This window comes from Alligator sinensis, unplaced genomic scaffold (assembly GCF_000455745.1).
Source record: "Alligator sinensis unplaced genomic scaffold, ASM45574v1 scaffold169_2, whole genome shotgun sequence".
Taxonomy (NCBI): domain Eukaryota; kingdom Metazoa; phylum Chordata; order Crocodylia; family Alligatoridae; genus Alligator; species Alligator sinensis.
Window position 1 is genome coordinate 1,214,118 of NW_005842077.1, and position 19,952 is coordinate 1,234,069.

A 19,952-nucleotide genomic window follows, 5' to 3' on the forward strand; every position below is an offset into this window, starting at 1 on the left:
CCCCCCACACACACACACATTGTCTATGATGTGCTGTAAGCAGTCGCATGTTAAAGATTAATATTGTTTTTTCCCTGCACTGCTTTGACTTGCCACTGGACTGGCAAGCAGGGGCACAGCTAGGAGCCAGGTCACCTGGGCTGTGTCCCTGCTTGTGGGGGAAGAGGGGAGGCTGGGAGGGGTGCATCCTGGGACACTGGAGGACTGCAAATTGCTTGTTTTATCTCCATGGAGCAGACTGAAGTTACCCTGATGCAAGACAGGTAGCACAGATGAGAGTTAATGTTCACTTAAAGTGGCATAACACTGAGGCCCACAGAAGGCATTTAGCATCAGTTAACCAACCTTAATGTGTAGATGCCTACATTTTAAGTGCCCTTAGTATAGTCTAAGTGTAACCTGTAACTTCATCATTATGTTAGTATCTTAAAATGAGGAGGCTTTTTCAAACTGTCTTTCTGAAATGCAGTGTTAAAATTTCCCACAGCACAATCCTAGTCTTATAAGAAATACCAGAGAACATAGAATCACTTAATTTGCAGAGTTCTGTTTTCATTAAGTTCTTTAGCAAAGGATGTACTACTTTCCTTGTTGAGATTATTGCTATTTTACTATCCAGTTTCTTTCTCTCTATTTGGAAATAGGCTTTTGTTTTATTGGAATATATGACAAATGCATTTCATTTAATTTTAGCTGTAGTTTACTCTTATTTTTGTGTCAACTTTTAACATAAATTTAAGAGCATTTCATTTTTTCTGTTGATTCAGTAAATTGAGAGAGATGCTTTGAGGAAAAGATATCTGACTTAAATTAAAAGAACTTTCTGTTTTTAGATGTGGTCCAGGCTACACAAGCTTAAAAAGAGCCTACTTGGGGCGGGGGGGCGGGGGGGAGAATGTTAAGCGACTGGTGCTTTTTTAGATTTTATCCCATTAAGTTTCATATTTCGTTTCAGGAATAAATTTTCCTTCGTATATGCCTCACCAGTAAGGCTCATGGATTTCTGTATGCATGAAATATATTCTGACACCTGGTTCCTTCCCACCAAAAAGCCTTCAAAACATGGGAAAATAGGACATAGGACTAGAAGGGATGTGCTATGCCATAAAGTCTCTGCTATCACAGGCAACCATATCATATAATCTCAATAATAAATTTATCAACTTTGATATTAAAAGTATTTAGGATTTTTGTTCTAAAGCTTTATATGCCGTTGAGGACAAATTAACTGGCATGTAGTTTTCTAGATCATGTTTTTCCCTTTTAAAGTGTAAGTAGTATATTAGCTCCAGTTATACAATATGACGCCAAACTTGGTAGGTTTATTTCAAATCCTTACTACGAGACCTGTAATTTAATGTGCCAGTTTTTTTCAGAATTCTGGGATGGAAACTATCCAGTCCCCACAATTTGAGCACATTAAGTTCTCTAAATTTGCTTCATCTCAGATGTGGTAATTTCCTTTGACATACTGTCATTTTCATTCCATCCTACCTCTGTCCCCACCATCTTAATCCCCATCACCTTAATTGAAAACTTAAGTATCCATTTAGTTTTTGAATCACCCATACATTATCTTTAATATCAACCTTTTCTTCAGGTCCACTTTTTTCTACATTCTCTTTTTAATTTGTATGGCAAAAAAGCTTTTACTATTTGCAGTTTCCCTTAGAAGTTCTAACTGAGCTTGACTTCAGTCATTCCCACTTTTCCCAACACTTTGATCCCTTATCCACTTGACGCTTATTTCCATAATCCCCTTTGAGAAAGTAACTCATCAAATAAGGTCTGGAGCCCTTCCCTACAATCTTCTTTTTCCCCACTTTTGCTTGAGGTGAAAATTCCAAATACACCTTTGACATGAAGATAGTCCAAGCCTCCTCCATATTCAAAGCTTTGCGTTCTTCCATGCTGTTGACTTTACTCCCTGATTTCCTTAATTCCTCATCTTCTGCCCACCATATTTTTTATCCCTGTAGAATCTGGTTTCATGTCATAGACAGGTAGTTCTAGTTCATCTGTTTTGTGGCACAGGCTTCTCACTTTAATGTCCACATGTCTCAGTTGTTTCTCACTGACCTCTTCTAATTTCCTAGCCAGATTAGATAAGGTCCTTTCACTAATTATGCCACTACCTCATCTCATGAACATATTTTCTCATTGTTGTCCATTCTTCTACCATCTGATGTTCCTATACCTATTGTTGCACTCTTGTTCTTGCTTCATATTAAAATCTAGGTATAGCAGTTTGCACACATTCCCAACTTCCTTCTCCTGTTTCTTAATTTATACCTCCTCTTGATCTCAGAAAGGGACCATCTCAGGTACTCAAGTTACCATCCATCTGTCTTCCACAGGCTTCCCAGGCTTCAGTCTCATAGGGGCATTTAAATCTCTAGTGGGGGAACTAGTCAAGAGAAAAGGTTCCAACCAGCTGACAACTCTGAAAAGGTATTGTAGTCCGGGAACCATGTGCCAGGGCTGCAGAATACTACACAGATTAGAGGGATAGAACCAGCCTGTTAACCCATAGGTAACCCTTCATGGATGTTAATAATAGGAGCATAGAAATTACAATACTGTACCATATTTATGGTCCATCTAGTTAAATATCCTTTCTCTGCTGGTGGTCAGTACTAGCTTCTTCAGAGGATAGTGCAACAAATTATGTAGAAAGTTATAGAATAACTTGCTCCCAGGACAGCTTTCCTCTTAATTTATTAATCAGAGATTGGCTTTCTGTTCTGAAACATTTATGTTTTTATTTGAAACAGGTTATGTTTCAAAATACTGTATTGTGTTTTTCAGTATTTATTATTGCTATTTGGGATTTTCTTGTTAATTGTTTACTTAATAATTGATCTCAATGATACCTTGGAATCGTGTGTCCATAGGACAGTTATACACTAATTATACAGTAATTTCATTTTATTAGTTCTGGATTTCTCACTTTTCATTTACAGCTAAAGATCATTTGTTCTGCTAATATGACAGAGTTGGATAGAAGTTTGCAATCTATCTTTTCAATACTATTTGTTGCTTGATATATTTTTATCTTGTCGTCTTATTTAATTTTTGCCTACTATTGTCAGTTTTAAAGTTTTCATTGGGCGTGTCTACATGTGGGCATTTAATGCTCATTAGCCCTATTTCAGGTGCATTAAGGGTGTGCATCTACACATGTGTGCCCTTAATGCACCTTAAAATGGCAAATTTAGGCTAATCATGCCTAAATTTAATACTTGCATAAAGCAAGTACCAAATTTTGGCACAATTATTTATAGCAGATTAATAAAGAGCCTTCAGTGCTGGGTCTACCCAGACACTAGGGGGCCAGCCAGAGCCCAGCCCCAGGGCGCCTGGCTGGCCACCTCATCTGCTCCAGGGCTGGGCTGCTTTCTGGCAGCCCCTAGCTGCAGGCTATAAAAGCCTCCACACATTTTGTGCCTTGGGGCACACACACCAGGAGCCTGGACAAGTCTGTTGCTGTGCACAGGAGTCACCAGGCCCCATGTGCCCCCCTGGATAGGACCCAGGAAGCCACTGTCCATCCTGTCCCCCTAGCTGGAGCTGCTTCTTGGCCACAGATGAGTGTTGCAAAGGGCTCAACCTTGCTACATCCCTTGCTTAGCCCTGAGATTCCTCTCAGGGCTGCTGGCCCTGCTCTCTATGGCAACAGGGCCAGCACCTGCTCCCTGCTCCTGCTCATCCCTAGCTCTATCTCTTTTCATGCAATGTGGTGAAGCGCCTCTGCCATGCAACTTCCCTCCCTTCCCATGCCCCTATCCTGGGTGCCACATGAAGACCAAGGTTTTGCGGCCATGGTAGGTGGCTTTGACTGACTTCAGATATTGGTCTGGTCATGCCTAGAAGACCATGCCCTTCATGAGCCAGCTGGCCCACATTTTGGCACCCTGGCAGCCAGGCCACACCCCTGTGAGTGCTACCAGCAAGGGTGGCCTGCCCTTACCTGTACCCTGCCCTGATGCCTCTGGTGACACATCACAGGAGGTAGGGATCTCAGGACTTCAGCACCCCACTCCACCCACCTCCCCAGCTGCTGCATCAAGGAACCCTGCCTAGTGGCTGCCTCACCCTCAGCCCAACCCCACACCCCATGTCTCCATGATTCATTGTCATCATCATGCATTTTTTCTGTTTCTGCTACATCTTTTTTTGAGATGGGTCACCCAGATTGTAACAGTGTCCCAAATAAAGTCATTCCACTCATAGATTAACATTACTTCTGTATCATTCTCCGTCCCATTCTTGATGTTTCTTAATATTTAGTTTTCTCTTTTAAAATTTTACATTTTTAAGGCTGCTTCATATTTAGCAGATGCCCTCACTGAGCTGTCCATATTTATGTTAGATCTCTTTCCTGAACTGATGTAGTTAATTTAGAACCCAATAAAAGTTTTAAGTAGTTCAAATAATATCTTCCAAAAGGCACTATTTATCCTTTTTCAATATTGAATTTAATTTGCTGCTAAGTTGCCATTTGCCTCACACAGTTACGTCCATTTGAATTTCCTAACCATCATTCCTCCTCTTGAATAAGTGAAAGAACTTTTTATCCTCTGCAGATTTGCCACCCAAAGCTTACTCTTTTTTTAGAGAATTAAAAAAACATGTTAAACACCACTGATGCTTGTGCAGGACCAGGTAACATCTACCTTTTTTAATATTGGTGCATTCTTTGAGACCTTCTAGGTTTTTATTACAGTGTCTCATTTTAATAAGATTATATGTATTTTCTAGCAATTAAGCCACTGCATTATCAGGTTTCTTTAGAACACCTAGAACATCTAGGTCTCATGATATATTACTTTTTGAATTATCAGTTTGTTCCAGCATCTGTTCTTTGAGTATTCCAATTCTTATAGTATTTTTGTACTTTTTTACCAGAAATGATTAAGCTAAAAATTGGCATTGCCTTCACATGTTTTATGATGAAAACATGCAAAAAAGTAATTCTTCTTCTAAACTGTGTCCTTATTTTATTTAACTGATCCCCTATTTACTGTTAAATTGAACTCTCATGATTTGGAGATCAGTGGATTCTCTTAGAAGCATCCTGTACTGATATATTTAAAAATGCGTCCTTATGTTCACCCTTACATTTTTAATAGCTTCACATTCCATCCTTACCATTTTAAACTTCTTTACATATTTGCCTGCTGTAGATGTGCTCCTTTTTGTTGGCTATAATTGGGCTTCCATTTTCCTAATATCTTTTGCTTGAATACCCTCCTAAACTCTACTCATTTATCTATACTTTTTTGTAAGTTATTTTATAATCTTGTTTTTTCTTCTTATTTATTTATTTAGGCCAGACAAAATCAACTTTTTTTTTAAGTATGAAAGATTCTGATTTCTATACTTTTGACTGTGGTATGGTGGGGGAAAGGAGTGGTGACTAGCTTTTTTTGGTTTAGTTTAGTCTCACTGTTCTGGTTTTACAATCCTTCCTTACTTAAAACTATTTCATGACTTAACAGAAATTGTAATAACACATAGTATTTATATAGTGCTTCATGTTTTCAAAAAGCTATGAAAACTGTGACTAATAAATACCCTGAGAGACAGACAAGTGGGTAACATTATCTCCATTTTACAGTTCAGGAAACTGAAGCAGAAAAGTGAAGTGACTTGCCCAAGAATATGTTCTGAGTCACTCTGTGGGCTGGATCCTTGTGGCTATGAAGGAAAAAATTATAAAATAGTGTATGAAACATTGCTATTTGAAAAATTAAAGCCTTTTTCCCTTTTCTTTTCTTTATTAGGGAAACTATAACAAGGCCTGTGAATATTTCAGTCAGGCTTTTGAGGCAGCAAACACTCTAACTAATTTGCCCTTGGTGGATGAAACAAAGGTTTATTATGGCATTGCAAAAGCTCATAACATGATGGTGGCAGTTAACAGCTATACAGAAACTGCAGATCCTGTCAGTGTTGAGTACCTGCTGGCATGGAAGGAGAACAGAAGTGGCATGTGCACTGACCCTTTTACAGTCGGTAAGACATTGGTTATGAAACGCATTAGTGCTGCATTGTCTTTAATGGTTATGTCATTTTTCTTGTAGAGTTTTATTAAATTATTTGCTGAGTTTAATCCTATTGGATTACCCTTGTATTGGATGGAGGTTAGATTCACTTCTGTGTGCACTTATTTTAAAGATCGAATTAAATAGGCTTAAATACAATATAGAAAAGAAAACAGATAGCAGTAATCTATTTTAGATGCCAACTCTAACATTCTCAATGCTCAGTTCTCAGATCATCACAATCAGAGGCAAACAAGTGATGAATCAGTTTAATCAAATGATGACCAAGTGAACCTTCAAATCAATCTTCGCTTTTAGTCTGTTCTTATAGGACAAGGATAAAAATAAATTCTCTGTTGTTAATAAGAAGAAATATTTTCCCATTTTTCCCAAATTCTGTGTGTGTTCCCTGCACATTCAGGCATATTTTTTGGCATTTCTTGTCCATGAGAATTATATGTTTTAGCCAAAGAAACATAAAAAAAGAGTTTTCCCTTATTTCCTTTGTGTAATTTCTTGTATCAAATAGTGGAAATGTGGGTGAAGGAAGATGGACCTTTCCTTCCTTAATTAATTTTCTTTGGTTTTACTTTCTCTTTGGTTTTTATTTTTTCTAATAAAAGGAAGATTAAAAAAAAAAAACCTCAATTCAGCATTATCTACCTTTTAAGCACTGGTGCTATTTTACTATCTTGTACTGAGGATAATCCTGTTCTTATTAAAGAATATCATCTATAGACCCTTACACATGGAAAATAACCTGGGAAGAAGTGACTGTTAAAGCAGTTTATAATGGTGCAGTAGATGTTTGGCTCTGCAAAGGTATTATTTATAAAAGACTGTGCCCAAATTAAATCAGTTTCTCTTTTAAAGGCATTTTGCCCATATTTTCCATGTTTGTTTGCCTTTTCTGTTTCATGGAATTAGAAGATTTACATATAGCTTCAGTTGTAATTTTAATTTAAAAATACTTGATTAGTAGTTTTATTGCTGAAGATTTTGACAGCTGAGTCAGAAATAGCTGAGGTTTTTTTTTTTCCTGAGGCAGTATAAAATTTCAAGTAAAAACTGTGGGGCAAGCATGTTTACTACATTTCTGCTCAAATGGCCAGAATTTTTAAAAAGTTAACAAACTTTGATGAGGTTTCAGAGATATACATTTGATTAAGATGAACGTGGCAGTTTGTCTGTATATATTTAATTTTTGAAGCACATGTGTCCAGTGCACTCATGTTCAGAATTTTTCCAGCAATACTTATAGGGGCCACATATGCCCCTTGAGTTTCTTCATGCATCTGATCAAGGACCTAAAGGGTATGGTAGTGCCATGTGCTCCTTGGTTGTTCTCTCTGCCTGTGGCTAAATATCAGAACTTGCAGTACCTCACCCTCTTCCCTAACTGTGCTGTTTACCCATTGTTTTATAAACTGATAGGTATTTATCAGTCAGGGTTTAGTGTTAGTTTAGCTTTAGTTGTGCTTTTCATAGCATTTCCTTTCTTCAGCCTGCAATGATAATCTCTGAAAACTTGTCTCCAGGCTTTACAAATTGCTGTTCCTGCCAGGAAGCAATGTCTCTTCAAGCCTGTTGTACTAGTTCTCATCTGTATGTAGAAGAGGAGCATGTATAGAGAGATGTGCAGCCTGTAAATCATATTCCAAGAGAAAGAAAGAAATAAGGAATCCTCCATTAAAATATTCCTGATGGAAAAATCATGTTGTCACTCTTCAGAACCTGGGATGTATAGGACAGAAACTTCTGAGCAGGCATCTAAAATGCTTCTCCTAGCTCCTCTGTCCATGGATCCCTGGAAACAGATATTTCCATCTTGTCTGGTAAAATCTCAAAGGATGGAAGAAAAAGCAGAGGGGAAGAAATGTAGTTCTCCTTCACTGTTCTGTCTGGTATCAAAGTTAGATGTGAGTAGTTAAAGGGCAATAATGCACATGTAGACAAAACCCAGCATTAACTTCAGTGCCGGGTCTGCCCAGCCACTAGGGTCACATGGCAGGGCTGCAGGCACTACTTGCCAAGTCCCAGCACATGTAGACACCAGCCAAAAATTGCTTAATGGGCATTAGCTTAATGCACATTAAATTTAATCACCCTTAAATGCACCTGTAGATGGTGTTCAAGATTTGGCCACACTATATAATGACATAATAATACTTTCCATTTTAGTTTGAGTTCCTTTCCTAAAGATTTCTGACAATTACAATGCTGCACATTGGGCACATCTACACGAGGCATGTTTAATGTTCATTAGTCTAGTTTACTGCGCAGTTCAGGTATATATCTACATGTGCACATCCTTACTGTGCAGTAAACTAGCCTAATCATGACTACATTTGATCACTGTAAATGCAGATATCAAAATTAGTCACGATTAGTTAAAGCACAGTAACACATGTATAGATGTGAACTGCCACTAAGTTTAGTGCCAGGTCTGCCCTGCTACTAGGAAGCCAGCTTGCCAGGAGCCTCTCCTGCCACTAGTCTGGGAAGCCTTTGTGGCAGGCCCCCAGGCTATAAAAGCCTGCAGCTATTTTGTGTCCTGGGGCACACAACACAGGAGCCTGTATAAGCCTACTGCCTGCACAGGAGCACTGCAGGCCCTGTGTGCCCTCTGGGACAGGACACGGGCAGCCTTTGCCTGTGTGTATCCTAGCCAAAGCTGCTGCTTCTCCACAGGTGAATGTTATAAAGGGCTGTAGCCTGCCGCACCCCCTGACCAGCTCTGAGATCTCCCCAAGGCTTCTGGCTGGCTGTATGGCACCAGAGCCAGCACCTACTCCCTGCTACTGCTCACCCCCAACAGTGTCTCCTGTGCTTGCAGGTGCTGTGGCACATTGCCTCTGCTATGCAGCTCCCAGTTCCTGGCCATGCCCCTGTGCTGAACACTGCTGACAACTGTCCAGGGCTGGCCACACAGGGACAGCTGCGTGGGGGCCCAGAGAGCCGGCACTGGGATGCACCACCAACATGTCCTCCCCATCCTTCCCATCCAGGCCCAGCCCCACCCACTTGCACATGACTGAGCCTTGCACCTGGGGCCCCAGCTGGAGCTAGGAGGAGACTGGAGACCCCATGGCACTCTGGGGTGATGTAGAGGTGCAGAGGCAGTTTGTGTGGGGCAGGCATACAGGAGCATGGGCACTCCCAGTCGGTGCAGGAGTGCCACATAAAGATCAAGGCTTTGTGGGCACAGTGGGTGGCCATGATTGGCCACAATCATTGGTCCAGTCATGCCCATAAGCCCATGCCCTTATGCAGGAGTTGACCAGGATGTTGGCACCCTGGGACCCAAGCTACAACCCTGCAGTTTACACCAGCAGGGGTGGCCTTCCTGAGCCCCCACCCCCCTGACCCCTCCAATGACTTGTCACTGGTGGAGGCCAACTTGGGCATTCAGCACCCCACCCTGCCCACCTCCCTGGCTGCTGCATCCACTAGCAGCTTGGGGAGCCCTGGCCAACAGCTTCCTTGACAGCTCCACAGCCCCAGCCCCTGCTGCGACAAGTAGCCAGCCATGACACCACCATCTGCCAGCAGCACCAGCTCCTTCCTGGGAGGGGGGGGCCTGGCTGGTGTACCATGTACTGTGAGTCGAGGACACTGGGCACAGCTGGACACCATCGCTGATGGGGAAGCCAGTGCCAAGCCACCAGCCTCACCAGCCCCAGCCACATGGTAAGTCCTGCACTGGGGGGAGGGCCCTCCCAGCCCCAGCTCCACCCCTATTCCTTGGCCCTGCCCCTGGTCTTGGCCCTGGCCCCTGCCCCACCCTGCCCACCCAGCCTGCCTGCACTCCCCTGTCCCCATGTTTCCCCCTCCACAGCATGCAGAGAGACAGGACACAGTTCAAATCTTTATTGAGAAGCCCTTGTCCACACAGCTTCCTCATACCCAAAGGAAGATGTCAATACTGGCAGCAATGTGCTCCTCAGCAGCAGAGGGAATAATGTATAGCACTGCCATAGGTAGTCCTTGAGACACAGATAGAGATTTTGGGGCAGCCCAGGCTTGCCTCCCACACTTTTGTAGCTTAGGATCCCAAACCAGGAGCACAGGTGTGCCTGGAGCACCAGCAGGATCAGCAGCAGCAGGGTGTAGTGGGTTGTGTACCCCTCACCCTGCACAAACAGCTCATCATACACTGCCTGGGGCACATGCAGCAGGGGCACGCTTGGGGTGCAGTGGTGGTGTAGGGCCAAACTGGCCCCAGGGCACCTCCTCAGAGTGGCCCCCACTGGGGAGGGCAAGGGTGCAGCCAGCCCTTGCCCCAGTTGTCTGGGAGCCCTGCATGTCCTAAGCCCGGGTGCTATGAGCTGGTTGGCAGGGTAGCAGAGTGGCTGGCCTGCAGGGGGAGAGATGGGAGAGTAGGGTCTGGAGCCGTGGCAGCAGGTGCTCCCAGGAGCCTGGCCTGGCCTGCCCTGGATAGGGATAGGGGAAGTAGGCTGCCTGAGGCCAGCACTCATTGGCCCACCGGCCCCTGGGAAGCATACAGGGATGGGGGCTCGGCCAGTGGCTGCCTAGGCCCAGGCTTGCCTGGCCAAACTTACTATGCTCCCCGGGCACCTATGCATGGCCGAACCCTGATCTGAGGCCATGCAGCACATGGCCCCTGGTACATTTCTGAAATGTTGCAAACTCACAAAAAGCTTCTGTCTCTTGCCTTTGCAGGGCCAACATCTGGTTGCTGGCAAGAAGCTGCAGGCCCCAGTAGGGATGCAGGCTCCAGGTCACTGCCACCCAGTGTGGGAGCCCACCGTATTAGCTGTGTGCAAAATGGGCCATATTCGATTTGGATTTGGCCCAAATTGGGGACAGTGATTCAATTTATTGATTTGGATCACCATCCTGATTTGATTCAGCCGAATCCAAATCTGAATATTCGATGCTGATTCAGAGAATCAGCGATTCAGCTATAGACACAGCTTTAACTGTTATTTCTACATACCTCAAGGTACCAGATGCAGCTCTTGAATGCTACAATGCTGGGGTGGATGGAGTGTCCCACAAAAGTGGGGGGGGGGGGGGGCGCCCCGCATGCTCAGCAGTGGACCTGGAAGTGGACCGGAAGTGCTTCAGGTCCCCTGCTGAGTGTGCTGGTAGGGACCGCCTTCTCCCATGCTCCCATGGGATGCTCCATCCACCCCAGCATCTCAGCATTCATGAGCCACCTGGTACCTTGAGGTATGTAGAAAAAACATTTAAAACTATGTCTATGTCCGAATCATTGAATCTCTCCAAATCAATTTGGAGGGTTCTGATTCAATTCAGAGAGATTAAAGTATTTCCTGATTCGATTCCGATTCAGAGATTCTCCCACCAAATCAAGCCAAATCTCCACCAAATCGAATCAGCAGCTGAAGCTTCACACAGCCCTACACCATATGCACCGGGTGCGCCAGCAGTGGGCTCAAGACTGCATCCTCCTTCTCCAGTGCCTGGTGGAGGTGGTCAAGGAGTGCGAGGTACGGGCAAAGGTCTGGCAGGAGGAGGGCCTGGCCCGCAAGGGAAGGTGGTGGGAGGAGGTCATCACCTAGGAGACTGCCCGGGAAAGCACACAGGACCAGGCACAGCAGAAACACTGGGCCCAGGTGGAGCACCTAGAGTTGGAGTGGATTGAGCTGCTCAGGCATCAAAGGGCCAACCAGGTCCAGGCAGTGGAGGCCATGGATGATGACCATCAGGTCCTGGACACCCTCCTGGATCTGGCGGTCATGTGCCCGGCCCCCATTCCTGGCTCCTCAGTGCTTCAGGCAGCCAGCCACCACCCTGAAGCAGGCCCCTGGCCCTGGCCCAGCCCCCACCCCAGGTCTCCCGCCACCCACCTGGGCCCAGCCCCACCACTTACCCTGAGGCCACATGCCCAAGGACCCAGAGCTGCCAGGCACAGCACTGCAAGGGGACACTGGCCCTGGACTCCAGCAGCCAGAGGAGGAGCTGCCCACCCTTGAAGAGCACTATCTGGCATCACCACATAACAAGCCCACTGCAGTCGCCATGCCCCCCAGACCTGCAAGGGAACAGTGAGAGGCCAGGGTGTTGGCCACCTGCCCCCAGGCTCTGCAGCCTAGGCACCCCCACTCTGGGACAATAAAAGACTGAGACTCTTGTATATAGTTTGCACATTGGGAAGAGGGATTTTTATTGTTGGTGGGTGGGAAGGGTGGTGGAGGGGCTCTGTTTGTTGAGGAGAGATAGGGAAGAGGGAGGGAGCTACGTTGGTTGAGGGGGAGAGGGAAGGGGGCTCTGTGTTGGAGAAAGTGGGGCAAGAGGGCTGTATGTGTTGAGCAGGGAGGGATCAGGGTGGGGTTTGTAAGAGGAATAAAGCTTTTTTTTTCAAAACAAGTACATGTCCTGAGACTGGTGCTGGGGATGGGCAGGGGTAGGGGGGGTGTGGGCAGTGGGGAAGATGGGCTAGAGCAGGGAGTGCTGTAAGAGGTGGTCCACCAGGGTCTCCTGCACCCGGTGCCCTGGCCCCCACATAGTATGCAGCTCACCTGGGGCCTCACTAGAGGGGACCCAACGCTGCCACTGTCAGTGCAGTTCTTGCTTCCGCCTCCAGGCCCCGTGTGCCTCCTCTGCCCATGCATCCCTAAATGCCTCTCCCTGGGCCTCACAAATATTGTGCAGCATGCACGCTTCAGTGATGACCATGGGGAGGTTTCTCTCGGCCACCTGAAGGTGGGCCATGAAAGAATGCCAGTGGCCTTTGAGGCAGCCAAAGGTGCACTCAATGAAGGTGTGGGTTCACCACAAGGTACCAGTTAAAATGGGCCTGGTGGGGTTCCCAGTGCCCAGTGTAGGGCCTCATCAGCCATGGGAGTAGTGGGTAGGCTGGGTTCCTGATGAGGAGGGGTGAGATGATGACAGTGGGCCAGTGGATGACCAAGGCAACCAAGAGGATCTGGGGACCCTGTTCCTGGGTGCCAGGGCCAGGTCCTGGGGCACCCATGGCTAAGAAGCTCAGCTGGAGCAGAAGCAGAGCTACCACATGCTATCTGTGTCACTCTGCTTCTCTCAGAACAAGAAGTGTCTGCCCAGACTGCACAGTGTGGGGCTGTGTTTTAAAGATGTCTGCCAGGTACTGGCAGCTGGGTCTGGCTTCAGCATGGCTGCCAACTCCTGGCAGCTGGGTCTGGAGACTGAAGCTCCCCACAGTGGCTACCCTGCCATGTCCCCCTGTTGCCAGTACCTGGCAGACATCTTTAAAACACAGCCCCGCACTGTGCAGTCTGGGCAGACACTTCTTGTGTTGAGAGAAGCAGAGTGGTACAGACACAGACAGCATGTGGCAGCTCTGCTTCTGCTCCAGCTGAGCTTCTCAGCCACGGGTGCCCAGCCCCTGGCCCTGGCACCCAGGAACAGGGTCCCCAGATCCTCTTGGCTGCCTCGGTCATCTAAATTTAGTGCCAGTTCCCTTTAGTCCTGTCATGTCCCCCTGTGGCCACTGGGGGGAGCTGGCACAGGGAGTTCCCTGCACATGTAGATACTTGCCAAAAATCAGTTACTGCGCATTAAGCTAATGCATAGTAAATTTAGTTCCAACTAATTGCACATGTAGATGTGCACACTGAGCCATATTTTAGAAAGCACCATTCATCATTAAGAACTCTGGACTTTCAGTGAGCTTTGTGAGAGTTCATGTATCTCAAATTTGTGTCAGGGATCCCATGTTTCATATGCTGGCTATGTTCAAAAAAGGTTATGAATGAACATGTCTTAAAGAGAAGATTCTCTGACTGGGTTCTAAATTTTGTGCTAAATTTTGAACCAATAGCTATATGTTTCTCTGTTTCATTTCTCTATCAGAACAGCTTTTTTGTTAGGGAACAGTTATTTATTATGTCCCATGGTACAAGAAGTAGGGGTGGAAATCAAATTATTGGTGGCATATTTAAATCAAACAGATGGAAATTCTTTTTCACACAATGCATAATTAATAACATCAATTGCCATTACTTATAGCAGGATCCCCTTATGTAAAGATTTTTATAGAGACAGAGAGTATATTTACACTAACAAAGTGTACTGCTGAATCAGACTTTCCTATGAACTAGCAAATATAAGCCAAATATTGTACCATGCATTTACCTTGCCTGGCAAAAGCACTCACAAACACACTATACAGCTTCATATTCACTACCTCTAAGACCTTAAACAGTGCAGCCATGCCTATGTAGCAGTGAGGATACCTAATTAGCCCTGCTCAGGGTACTGCTGCCAGTTACAGTAAGTCTGAAGTCCAGACATTGCCACAGGGCCATCAGTAAGAGTGACAGCTTTTTCTACAAGAGTGCAAGTAGTTTTTTGAGCAATGTTGCAATATTAGAGTTATATAGGATAGCCAGTTAGAGTTCAGTACACACATTCACCCACCATTACTCTATAGTAGAAATGGTAAGAACTAATACTAATTTGGGTAATGCTTACCTGCACTTATTTTAATAGATGCCTCTTAGCCATTTCTAAGTCACTGTTTGGAGTCAGAAATAGTGTAAGTACTCAAGGAAAAACAGTTCCTTGCCTTGCAGATGTCTTATTTCAGTTTGAAGAAGTTGTGTCCATATGTATTCCATGATTTGGCCTCCTTTCCTGCTACTACAAAGCCTGAGGATATCTGGGCTCTATATTGGTAAAGTGACAACAAAGGGGCAGCTAGGGTCACCCAGCTCAGGTACATTGAGCAAATATGCACCAGTAGTGGAATGAAGAACACATCTCAAAGATGTACAGTTCCCTCAAGGTCAGAGACCATTCACAACTCTCAGAGGTTTGATTTAAGGATGCCTGAAGATTCATGAGGAAATTGTGAGTGTATGGTTGACACTTAGCTCACAGTTTCAAAGTTAAATTCACAGCCATGAAGGCTGTATCAGGATTGCCAACCCAAGACATTTTTTACTAACAATCTGCAAACTTTTTACTGACAACCAAACTTTTGTTTACTGACATATGTTTTACATAATATAAATGTAACCCTTCTGCCAGACCCTGGACAAGGGCCAGGTTCAAACTGAAAAATTTGGAGATTATCAGTAAAAAAAATTGCCCTGGGTTGATGACCCTACTTATAGTTTCATAGTTTCATAGTTTTAGGGTCGGAAGGGACCTAATAGATCTTCTAGCCCGACCCCCCACCAGGGCGGGAGAACAACAAAAGAACCCTAAACAAAAAACGGGACTCAAATGAGTCCAGCCAGGTAGGTATCCAGCCTCTTCTTAAAGATCCCCAGGGTAGGGGCCAGCACCACCTCCCTTGGAAGTTGGTTCCAGCTCCTAGCCGCCCTAACTGTGAAGTAGTTTTTTCGGATGTCCAATCTGTACCTCCTCTCCATCAACTTGTGCCCATTACTCCTTGTTATGCCAGCGGGGGCTAGGGGAAACAGCGTCTCCCCCAAACCCTTCTGGTTCCCCCTAGTGAGTTTATAGATGGTCACCAGGTCCCCCCTCAGCCTTCTCTTGTGGAGGCTGAATAGGTTCAGGTCCCGCAGTCTCTCACTGTAGGGTCTGCCCTGTTGTCCCCGGATCATGCGGGTGGCCCTCCTCTGGACCCTCTCCATGTTGTCCACATCCCTCCTGAAATGGGGCGCACAGAACTGGACACAATACTCCAGCTGCGGCCTGACCAGCGTCGCATAGAGGGGGAGGATCACCTCCCTGGCTCTACTCGAGATGCACCTGTGGATGCACGACAAGGTCCGGTTAGCCCTGCCAACCATGACCTCGCATTGTCGGCCCATGTTCATCTTGGAGTCAATAATGACACCAAGATCCCTTTCCGCCTCCGTGCTCTCAAGTAGGGAGTTCCCCATCGTATAAGTGTGCTGCTGGTTCCTACTACCCAAGTGCAGCACCCTGCACTTGTCCGTATTGAAACACATCCTGTTCCTGTTTGCCCACCCCTGTAACCTATCCAGATCCTTCTGCAATCTCTCTCTCCCTGCTAGCGTGCTCACCTCCCCCCAAATTTTGGTGTCATCAGCGAATTTAAACAGGTTGCTTTCCACCCCAACATCAAGATCGCTGATGAAGAAATTGAACAGCGCAGGCCCCAGGACCGAGCCCTGGGGGACTCCACTACCCACCTCCCCCCAAGTCGAGTATGATCCATCCACCACCACCCTCTGAGTGCGACCCTTCAGCCAATCTGCAATCCATCTGACTGTGTAGGCATCTATGCCACAGTCGCCTAGTTTATTAATTAGGATGGGGTGAGAGACGGTGTCAAAGGCCTTGCTGAAGTCCAGAAAGACTACATCCACCGCGACACCTGCGTCCATGGCCTTTGTGACCTGATCATAAAAGGCAATCAGGTTGGTCTGACATGATCTCCCCCTAATAAATCCATGCTGATTGCCCCTGAGCATCATTTCTGATGCCGGCCCATCACAAATGTGCTCCTTGATGATCTTCTCAAAGAGCTTCCCCAGGATTGAGGTAAGACTGACGGGCCTATAATTGCCCGGGTCCTCCCTTTTCCCTTTTTTGAAGATGGGGACCACATTAGCTACCTTCCAATCGTCTGGCACCTGGCCCAAGCACCACGATCGCTCGTAGAGCCGTGCCAGGGGCCCTGCAATAACCCCAGCCAGCTCCCTCAGCACCCTGGGGTGGAGAGCATCCGGACCCGCTGACTTGAACGCGTCCAGCCCCTCCAGAAGCTCTCTAACCTGGTCCTCCCCAACCTGAGGTCTGAAGGCGATCCCCTCGCGTCCGGCTTCTATCACAGCAGGGAAGTCCCGGTCCCTGCACAAGAAAACGGAGGTGAAGAATTGGTTAAAGAGGTCCACTTTATCCTCTGATGCAACCACCAGATTGCCCAGCATATCCTGCAGGTGCCCCACATTACCCGGCGCCTTCTTCATCCTCCCTATATATTTGAATATACTTGACTGCAGCAATAGCTTTACACCATGCTATCCCCACCCCAGGGCCCCCTAGTCACCCCTACACCCTGGTATCCCCACCTATACCTCACACCATGTTGCCTCTTCTAACCCACCCCCTAGTTTGACCCCCACCCAGAGGCATAGCATGATATTTCAGTGCATAGACCAGAGGTGTGGAGGGGAGAGGGAATTATCCTGAGCACTGGAGAACAGAAGTGAGGGGCAGGGAAGTGGAATCTTATCTTTCCCTGTTCTTTGCACTCAGGGAGCTGCACTCAGAGGCTGCTATAGCTGAAGGGCAGGCTTGCTGTACCCTGCTGCAGCAGCCCAGCTGGTACAGACTCCACAGGGCCACTTCAGGTACCCTATTCACTCCCACTCTCACTCCCCCATGCACCCCTACAGATATGCTTCTGGATGCAGGACTGCATCTCCTACAGAAAAGCTTGTGGGGGGGTGTGCATTCCACTTGCCTTCCACTCCTCCCCCACAGATATGCTGTAGGGTATAGGGCTGCCCCTGCCCATCTTCCATGGCTTGGCTGCACGGGGTTACCCCTACCATGGAAAAAGAGAGGAAGCTATATCAGCGCTCCCTCTAAATTGGCACCCAGTTGCCCCACTACTGCTCCCACTGTTCTCAGTCTCCCCTCTCTAGTCTCTGGCCTGGACCCCCTACCTACCACATCTCCCATTCCCTCAGCCACACAACCCGGTCCCTACTCTGCTGAGCCCAAGAACTGCTTAGAAACTCTGCAGCAAAACTTGCTAGGGTGAGAGGAGAGAAGGAGTTACAGATGCAGTTCACAGAAGGGCTCTGAACAGTGCTCCCACCTAGACACCAGGTGGTGTTGCTCCACTTTCTCTGTCCAGCCTCAAAACTTGCTCTGAATGTAGCTTCATTTGGACACAGATTTTGAAACAAACTCAGTTTTTCTGCTTTTTACGGATGACTTAATTTTTCTTATGGACATCATGGACAGATGTTTTAGGACTGAATTTTTAGGGACCATACAATAAATCTAGACATTTGGCAACCGTGGGCTAGATACAGTATACCTAAGTGTAAGCTTCAATGCTAGATCATAATTTGGGGTCTAGAAGTGACCCATTAGTGGATTCTGTTGCAAACTGCATGGCTGAATAGTCCAAATCCTGATTTACATGGAACATTTCTTTCTCCAGAGTTCTTTACTGATTCTAATATTCAATTTTTGTATGAAAACATTATTTTTGTATAATGAAGACACTGTACCCTGTCAATTCACATGACTGGTTTAATGTTTTCAGCCTCAAAGAGGTGTTCCCCCTCCTCTTTTTCACTGCACATGATCAGCTTCCTGCTCGGGAATCAATAAAGAAATGTCTACCCATCCCAGACACAGAAATTAAATATTCATAAGAATCTCTCTTTATACTTCAGTGGTTATTAGCTATGAAAGAAATTTTAAACATTCAAAGGAAAAATTAGTTTGTAAATTTGCAATTATGAATTTAGTTTGATTTGTTTTAGTTCAGTTGCTTTTTTGAGACTCTTGAGTTTTACGGTTCCTTCCAGTCATGCAAATCCAGTCTACATTCTAGGATCCTAAGAACCCTAATCTTGGTCAAGTGCAAATTCTAAACCAGGAGTCTTACATTTGATGATCATCAATGAGTACATGACTTCCTAATCTGGCAAAAAGTGTCTTGAAACATTCTATAAGAATTTTCCTTTTTCTTAACATCTCCAGCAGTGGTGACTGCCACTCAGACTGTGCCAGACAATCTTAATATTTATCTTTTATGCTGAGGCAAGTTTTCCATTGTCCTGGAGCTTAGTATGATGTGTCTGGCATTCAGACTGTGTGGCCTTATAGCATGTTTTCACTTCTTAGGAGGACAAAGCCCTGAAGGATCAGTGCATCTTTCATCATAATTTCTTACAGCTGTTCATCTGGTGGAGAAAGATATTCTGCAGACAATATGAAAACTTTACAGTCAGTACAAGTGCTCTTTAGAGACTGTAAGTACAGCTTCATTGTGGATCTGTTTGCCTGCAAGGAGAAGCACTAGAAACATCACTGTAGAAAGCAACTGACCCAATAAATATTTTCCATACCTAGATTCCAAAACATTGCCAAATGGTCTTTGTTCAGGAACTGACAGGAATTCAAGTTACCTGGTGACTTGTTCCTTCTAGACTAATCAGACTAGTTTATTTTCTTTTCCTCAATCTTGCACACTCCCACAAGTCCTCAGAAAAGTGAAGACAGACATTGCTTAGCTTCAGTGAGAGTTCCTAAGTTTTGATTCTCAAAACTGCTGATCGTGCCATCAGAACCAGCTTTGTTTCATCCTATGTCCCCAGGCCTTCCATCTTCAGGCAATCTGACACGATTCAGCACCTAAACTCAGATTCACTCCACCTTGACACCTCTCTGATACAGATCTTGAATGTTCTGACAAGGTGTGACAGGTTCCATCAGAAGAAAGAAAGTCATCTATCAGAATGGTATTGGCACTGAAGTAGGAAAACTTCATCATCAGAGTTCATGACAGTAGTATCAATTCTATGTCTTCCTTGATTTCCAAGTTAAATTATCTGCCTAAAATATATCAGAGTTTGTTTTCTCTGTTATTAAGGGCTATCTAGAAATGGTACCAGCCAGTCATCTTGTAAGACGGCCATTATTAAATGTCATTCACTAAATCATGAATTATTTTTAGAAGGCTCTGAACTTCTGATTCATGTTGACCCACTCATTTTGAGCCTCTCCTTCCTATGTTTAAATCTTACTGCAAGCTTTTGTGGAAAATCTCTAAGGTGCAGTACAGGTACTTTTCACATACCACCAACAAAATAGAGTAACATAAATGGTCGCTGAAGGATTATTCCCATATAGGGAGAATCTTTTAGTAGCATAAGCACTAGTTAGTAGCTCTTTTTACAATCTCAGAGGTTATTCTTTTGGGGAGAAGGTCAAAGAGTAGTAGCATCTACCCAGTGATTAAGTGGATTAGAT

The 19,952-nt window shown here is 45.3% G+C and overlaps 1 protein-coding gene across 1 annotated transcript in view; it reads left to right on the plus strand.

Annotated features, from left to right (window-relative positions):
• Window positions 1-19,952, plus strand: part of TTC29 (tetratricopeptide repeat domain 29) — a 220,811-nt gene that overhangs the window by 125,002 nt on the left and 75,857 nt on the right. The window contains exon 10 of the mRNA XM_014520005.2: window positions 5,787-6,018. Coding sequence (XP_014375491.1) covers window positions 5,787-6,018 — 232 coding nt within the window. The remainder of the gene's footprint in view (window positions 1-5,786; window positions 6,019-19,952) is intronic.